General features: G+C 51.9%; 1 protein-coding gene across 1 annotated transcript; it reads left to right on the top strand.

Annotated features, from left to right (window-relative positions):
• On the top strand, positions 1,155 to 3,621 carry LOC110435971 (cuticle collagen 40-like). Its single transcript, XM_021462096.1, has 4 exons — positions 1,155 to 1,219; positions 1,807 to 2,222; positions 2,918 to 2,979; positions 3,610 to 3,621. Exons 1-4 carry the CDS (start codon positions 1,155 to 1,157, stop codon positions 3,619 to 3,621), a joined length of 555 nt encoding a protein of 184 aa, XP_021317771.1.

Below are 8,117 nucleotides of genomic sequence, written 5' to 3'. Positions count from 1 at the left end.
ATGCCTGAAAAGTTGCACCTGGCAACTGTACATCCGCCCTTTACGCGGTTTAAGAAAAGGAAACCATCAATTTGTACGAAAACTCCGCCGCATTAATTGTCGTTAATCATTGAAAACCAAAACGCCGCATCCGCCGTATGGCCCGCCCACTTCCCGAGGATGCGGGATTAGGGTTTAGGGTTTAGGGTTTAGGGGAGGGGTGAGGTTCTGGGTTATAAGAGCTCAACAGTTCCCCCTTTACTGCTTACCCTGCCATTGCCTTCAAACCTTCCATTTTTTCCTCTTTCAATCATCTACACCTTCCAAACTCGAATCTTCTTCCTCGACTCCAATGGCGAAGAACGACTCCAAGAAGAGGGCCGAGCTGATGGCCAAGGAGTGGAAGAAGTCCCGTAGCACCGCCAAGTCTCTTGGTGACCTCGTCGATATGGGGCTTCTGCACGGCCCAGAGCTCGGCGGCTGGAGAGCGCCGGAAGGAGAGAGCTTCCCCGACCCCCGTGCTGGTGAGATCGTGGTGTTCGAAGACTTCGTTAAGAGGGGTTTTGGGGTTCCTGTGCATCCCTTTCTTCAGGGTCTGCTTCTTTATTATGAGATCGGGATTTGCAATCTGCACCCGAACTCAATCCTTCTTATTTCTACTTTTATCCATTTGTGCGAAGCCTATGTTGGCATAGAGCCGCACTTCGACCTTTTCCGCTATCTTTTTTGTTTAAGAAAGAAGGGAGCAGTTGGAGGCTCCAAGGTTGCTGGTGGAGTATACCTCAACCTTCACGACGGAATGAAAAACCGCTACCTGCACTGTCCATGGAACACTTCTCTGACCGAATGGTACAGGAAGTGGTTCTACATGAGGGAGGAACCGGGCAGCTCCACATTCTGCAATGTGGGATACATCCCTGAGAAGAGGGTGAGCTGGACCGACCGCCCAGAGTTCGACGGTCAAGTGGCGGACCTCATGAAGCTGATCGACTGGTCGCGCCTGGACGGGCTTGGCGTGGTCGGCAACTTCATTTGTCGTTGGGTGATGCCCTGTCAGAAAAGGGTGCACTCGGCGTACGAGTACGCCGGAAGCCTAGACTCGACCAGGATGCGACCTGAAGTCTTGGAGAAGGCGGAGGTGCAGCAGCTGTTGAACGAGCTGTTCAACTTCGTGGATGGGGGCTTCGTCCGTGGCAGTGATCGGGTGCAAGCCTTCAAGTTGGGGCAACCAGCACCTAAGGTATCTTACTGATCTTCTTTTCCTTAGCATTCGTTATTTTCTGCTGCTGACTTATTTTTGCTACTTCTTGCAGATCGGAGATGTGGATCGGTGCGCGGTGTATGTGTCACTTGCACCCGGGATGGAAAATCCTGCGGGGGAGGAGCCGCCAGAGGAGGACGCTCGGTGTACCCGGTACACCAGCAGCGAGGAGGACCAGGCCCGTCCCTTCCCGACCATCGAGGAGAGAGTCGCGGGGAAAAGGCCAATGGCGGCGGATCCTTCGCCTGCAGCGACGCTGCCAGCGGAGAGCAGCCAAGCACCGAAGCGTCGTCGGCTCGTCCGGATTACCGACGACGACGAGGAGGAGGAGGAAGCCGCACCGTCGCTAGTCCGACGGCCTCGTAGCCGTCCGGACAGTGCGCCGGCCACCACTGGTCGGGTGGCCAGCGATCCTCCTTCGCCGCGCGTTGCAGAGACGGGAGCCCAAGCGCCAACCGGTCGGGCTCGGAGGAGGTTCACCGCGACCCACCGTCGATCGGATCTGTAAGTGTTCGACTTACGTATTTTGGCTTTTTTTTTGCTGAAAATGCTGCTTTGATTTTTAGCACGGCGTCGGATGTCAACCCCGACCACGCCGCCGGACAAAGGGTGGCCGAGCCTGCTTGCGCTGCTGAAGACGCAGCGCCGCAGACCACAGATCAGCCTGCGGCGGCAGCTGCTGCTTCAGGCATCGAGGGAGAGTCTGCCCCGGCGAGTGCCGCGGCGAGCACTCCGCCGAGGGATGGGGAGGCAGGAAGGACCGCTCCCCCGAGTAGCGTCGCGGAAGGGGAAGACAGAGCACCAACCCCTCCCCCTGCCGAAGAGAGGAGGGTCCCAACGCCACCCCGGGCAGGGGCCTCTTCGTCCGCAGGCGCCCCGGGGCTGGCCCAGGGGCCGGTGATACCTTCGACCACGACTGGTGGCGGTACAGCGAACGAGGAAGCCCGGGCATCCTCCGACGACGAGGTGGAGGAAATTGAAGGTCGCCCCCGTGATGGCCGCCAGCACGTGTATGTGTGGCGCCAACGCGGGGACCACTTCATCGGTCATGAGGAGCTCGCGGAGACGGAGGAGGCCGACAGAGTGGAGCGCGTGGCCAAGCGACTCGTGGATGAAGTCAAGGTAAGTGATCCTTAGCGCTGTTCGACACTTGTTATGTTGTATTGTTGGGTCGACACATGTTTTTCATGTAGGGCGCAATGAAAACGGCGAAGTACCGAAAGAGGTGCTTCGACCAAATAGAAGGTATTGTGGCCGAGAATAAGGCCCTGTCCGCAGAGGTGGACCGTCTGCGGTCGGAGATTGGGGAGAAAGTAGCCGAGAAGAGCGCTCAGGAAGAGCACTGTCTCGAGCTTACCCGACGCTTAGCCGACCAGTATCGGCTGCGAGAAGGTTAGTCTCGTACCTTTAGGCGGCTGTATGTGACCGCATTTTTTGAATTTGCTGATCTGGGAATTATTCGTGCAGACATGGAGGAGGAGGTCGCGCGCCTTCGGGAGGAGAAAGAGCAGCTCAGCCAAGAGCTTGGCGGGGCACTGGAGGCCGGACGCCGAGCAGAGGAGGAGCTGAACCGGAAGGACCGGGAGTTGTCTGGTAATACGCACCGTCTCCGTTATTCGTCGTTTACCGCTCTTTTATTTTTGATATACTGAACCTAACATCTTGCTTGACTTGCAGTGCTCAAGGTGAACGCCAAGAAGCACCTGGACGAGCTAGTCAGGGACCGGGATTCCTGGAAGGTCAATTGTTGTAAGATCTGGAAAGGAGTGTCCCCGGTCCTGGACTTGATCAGCCCCGAGCTCCCGGAGAGCCAGCCCCGCGCGCCGAAATTGACGCCAGTGGAAAAGGCGCAACGGGCGTGGGACTGGCTTCAGCAGTTCGTGAAGGACGCTGGGGAGTTTGCTGGTGCGCCCATCCTTAGCATGGTGCGCGCCCACTACCCCCTGGTCGATTTGACCAGGCTGGAGAAGGGGTACCCCAAGGAGGTCGGCCCGCAGGAGGCGGACGAGCTTCGGGGTGGTCTGCTGGATTTGTCGTCGACGGTGATCGGCGACATCAACCTATACGGAACGGCCACTCCCCCCGACCAGCCAGGTTCAGACAGATCAGCCAGGGAGTTGTCGGGCGCGTATATTGCGGGAGATGGGCGGTCGACGCCTGCGGTCTCGACCAGCCAGGCGCCGGTGGCCCCGACCCCTTCGTCCGGGCAGCAAGGCCAGGCGGGTGATCAGCCCGAGCAGTAGGCCAGTAGGATAGCCTGTAGAAGTAGACTAGTGTCCGCCCGTCAGGGTGTTTATTGTAAACTTTGTATGTAAAGTTTGTAATAAAGTCTTGAATTTTTCATGACTATTGTTTTGAGCGCTGTGAAGTTGTCGGAGTGACGTGTCACTATGTTTGCTTTATGGTCGTTAAGATTTTCCGTCGCAGAGGATATTGTTGTTCTTCGCCGAAAACTCTGCGTGTAAACAAAGTATAGCCAAAAAAAGAAAAACTTTTATTACTACCAACTATAAGAGACTGACAAGCAAAAGTTACAGGAACTTATGGATAAAATCGGCGCAGTTTGTCTATGTGCCAAGAGTTAGGCACGCGTGTTCCGTCTGGATACGCCAATCTGTAGGATGTAGGTCGTGTGACTTCGGCGACCACAAAAGGTCCCTCCCAAGGAGTGGATAGCTTGTGCATTCCTTCCTGGCTTGTTTTCCACCTGAGCACCAGATCGCCGACCATGAAAGAACGGTCCTTTACGTTCCTATTATGGTACCGCCTGATTGCCGCAAGATACTTTGCTGTTCAGAGACAAGAATTCAGACGCTTTTCCTCCATGCAGTTGATTTCGAGTTCTCTAGCGCTGTCGGCTGTTGACTGGTCGAAATTTTCAATCAGGAGAACTAAAGGTTATGTCAGATGGTAGGACTGCCTCGGCGCCGTAGACCATAAAGTAGGGTGACACTCCCGTGTTCCGACTAGTCTGGGTTCGGAGGCCCCAGACCACAGCTGGTAACTCTTTCATCCATCGACCAGGTGCTTTGTCGTTCTCGGTGTACAGCCTTTTCTTGAGGGCGTCAATGATCATTCCGTTCGCACGCTCGACCTGACCATTTGCCCGTGGGTGTGCTACTGACACGTATTTTATGACTATGCCCCTGTCATTGCAGAAGTCCCAAAATGTAGTGCCAGTAAACTGAGTACCCAGGTCGGTGATTATGCTGTTCGGGATCCCGAATCTGTGTATGATTTGACTAAGGAATTCTACAGCCTTCTCGGAGGTCGCCTTTACTAATGGCATGTATTCGATCCATTTTGAGAACTTGTCGATTAATACAAAGACGAACTTGAAGTTACCAGGGGCCGGTTTGAATGGCCCGATCATGTCGAGTCCCCAGCAGGCAAAAGGCCAGGATGACGGGATAGTTTGAATTTCGTGAGCAGGTATGTGGGTTCTTTTAGCGAAGAACTGGCACCCCTCATAGTGTCGGACCAGTTTTTCGGCGTCGTTGACCGCGGTTGGCCAATAAAATCCTGCTCGGAAAGCTTTACCGACCAGCGTTCTGGATGCAGCGTGGTTGCCGCAGGATCCGGCATGTATGTCTTCGAGGAGTTTGAGGCCATCATCTTGAGATATGCACTTGAGTAGTACCTCGGAGCTTGCATTTTTTCGCATGAGTTTGCCATCCACCAGTATGTAATTCTTTGATCGTCGATTGAGGCGTTCGTTCTCTGTTTTGTCCTGAAAACCCGTACCATCCGATATATACTTGATGAACGGGGCACGCCAATCACGACCACTGGTTGTCGGAGTGGCATCGTCTATGAGCATGGTTTCTGTGGGTTGCTTTTCGACCAGGCCAGAGCCCACGCTTGGCTCGTGGATGTCCTGGACGAAAACACCCCGCGGGATCGGGGCCCGAGATGACCCTAACTTCGACAACGCATCTGCTGCCTGGTTCTTATCCCGGACCACGTGGATGTACTCTATGCCGTAGAAGTTGGTTTCCCATTTGCGAATTTCTTTGCAGTAGAGATCCATCTTCTCGTGGGTCGCATCCCACTCCTTGTTGAGCTGGTTGATAACTAAAGCAGAGTCGCCATAGACATAGAGGCGTTTGACTCCCAGCTCAACGGCTAGCCTTATGCCGTGCAGGCATGCTTCGTATTCGGCGACGTTGTTTGATGCCGGGAAAAGGATCCTAAGGACGTAACGCAGTTTGTCCTTGTTAGGTGATACGAAGAGTATCCCAGCGCCGGCGCCGTTGATGTTCAAGGACCCGTCGAAAAACATTGACCAGTGGTCGGAGACGTCGGGAACGGGAGGCTCGTTGAGATCCGTCCATTCAGCAATGAAATCGACCAGGGCCTGAGACTTGACTGTGGTGCGGCTCTGGAACTCCAGGGAAAATGGGCATAATTCCATCGCCCATTTTTGTAACATCCCCGATGTTACGAACACTAAAAGCGGATCATGTCATCATATGCATTGCAAAGCATATTTGTTAAGCACATTATTATGCATCAACTTAAAACAAGTTTATTTTGATTGCTTGTGCTTAGGGGAGTAGAGTGTGTTTATGTTGTGTGTTGATGCTTGCTAAAACCCTAGGGTGGAAGTTTTTCGAAAAGCTAAGGGGGGGAAACCCTGATTTCTGGATCCTAGAATTGCCCCCTTTTGCACAACCTAAAAACTAAGCAAAATTTGAGGTTGAGTTCAAAAGCAAAGTTGTAGATCTTGTTAAGGTGTATAACTTTGGTGTTTTGAGTTTTTGAAATTTCAATAAAAAATTCAAAGTAATTTTGCAAATACAGATTTCCAGAAAATGTCCCCTTTTCCAATTTAAACCTCCAATTCAAAATCCATTTGGAATTTTGAAAAGTGGTCAACATGAAAGTTGTAGAACACAAAAAGTTGAGCAACTTTAATGTTGGGAGTTTTTCAAGTTGTTTAGGAAAAACAAAAGTAGTTTTGGAAATTCTGATCTGCCCCAATTCAAACCAAATTTGCCCCAAATTGAATTTTCGAATTTCAAACTGTTTCCCCTAAATTCATGCCCTTACACTCAAAATCAGTTCTGGACTCTTAAATATGTTTTGTAGCTTATAAAATTTGGAACAACTTTTATTTTGACACAAATTTGACTCCAGTTCAAATTTCGGGCGAATTTTACAAAACTACAAACTGTGGATGAGGATTGCTACAGTGTTCGGCAGGGGGGGTGCTCTGCCGCCGCGGCAGAGCCGCCTCCGCGCGCGACGCCACGCAGCTGGCCACGCAGCTGCTTGCTGCTGTGCTTCGCGCGGACGTCCTCATCCGCATCGCAGGCGCCGTCGCGTGGATAAAGCCTCGGGTGGCCGGGACTTTCTTTTCTTCTTCCTGAACCTCGACGCCGACGAGCTCCCTGTGCCTCCCAATTTCGCCTCACCCGTTGCCTTTCCAAGCCCTTTGAGCACGCCAGCAGCTCCGCCTTGAGCTCCGCCACCGGTTGCACCCCCGAACACAAGCTCTAACCTACCAGCGCCCTCTACCGAGCCGTCCCTCTCCAATTCCGGCCAAAGCGCCGCCGCGGGCATACCACCGTGGCCAGCATCACCCCCGGCCCTCTCCGCTGCTGCTTTTCGCTCGGCTGAAGTCGTGGTGAGCTTCTAGTGCTTTTGCGCTACTCCTTGTGCGCTATACTCGCCTGTGGTGGCCAGCGTGTGCTCGGCCGCGGCGGCCATCCGCCATGAGCGTGAACAGGGAGAGTAGGAGGGAGTAGGGGTGGTCTCGTGTGTCCTAGGGACTGCGCGAGAAACCGGTGATGCTAACCCACCCCGCCGCGCAGACCGGGAGCTCACCGGCGCGGAGCCAGGGCTCACCGGAGCAGTGGTGAGAGGTGGAAGACGCCTCTGACGAGCGGGACCCGCTCGTCAGCGGCCGTGTGAGAGAGTGCAGCGCCAGCGCGCGCAGGCCGCGCGGGAGAGCGCTCGCGGGCCGACTTGGGCCAAGTCCAAGCAGGCCGCCCGCTCGCCACAGTGCCTTTTTCTTTTTCCTTTTTGTTTAAATATGCTGAATGTTTGAATTTGTGTAATAAATTGTGTGATGATCCAAAAATGATGAGAATTTTTGTATAGACTCCCTGAAATATGTAGAACCAAAGAAAAATATTAGGTTCTGTGTTTTTGACAGTTTGCAAGGGTATAAAAATTGGCTCCTTTAATTAGCAAATAAAACTTGTATGAATTTTTAATAATTTATTTGTATGTCCAAAAATCACCAAAATTTGTGGGAAGCCTCTGAATATGATTCCCTGGCTCCACACAAAATTTGGTGGCATTTGGATAATGTTTGAATAAAATATTAATAAACCATTATTTAGTAATTAAATAATAATTCCAAAATAGTTAAACAATGATTAATTAATTGCTTAGGATTAGGATTTGGGTGATTTTGGATTATGTGATGACCTGAGGTCATTAATCCTAATGACCTTTGGCATTTAATTATTGTTTGGCCTTAATGCTTAATTATCGTCATTAGTAATTAATTAAGAGTTGATTAAGGTAAACAAGATTAATAATTAGTTAATTTAAGATAAGTATAAATTAAGAAAAGTGCAAATGCAACCTCTTGGGTAAAGACACTAAGATGATAGACAACTTTAATTATTATTTAATCTGTATTGCACCGAAGCGGCCAATTGTGTTTAACTTGGTCCCTTTTTGCATATTTGTCATACGCATATCATGAGCATTCATCATTTTGCGTATAGTATCCGTGACCGAAGGAGCGCCCGTTGAACCAAACCCCGAAGTCGGTGTTCCGTTCGAGGAAGTAGGATCCGAGACTCGGGAAGTCTCCGAGGGTCCCTCTCTGCCCTGCAACCAAGGCAAGCCCCGGATGCAT

The sequence above is a fragment of the Sorghum bicolor genome, chromosome 5 (assembly GCF_000003195.3).
Source record: "Sorghum bicolor cultivar BTx623 chromosome 5, Sorghum_bicolor_NCBIv3, whole genome shotgun sequence".
Lineage (NCBI taxonomy): Eukaryota > Viridiplantae > Streptophyta > Magnoliopsida > Poales > Poaceae > Sorghum > Sorghum bicolor.
Note: the sequence above shows the minus strand (reverse complement) of the source record. Positions and strands in the feature narration are given on the sequence as shown.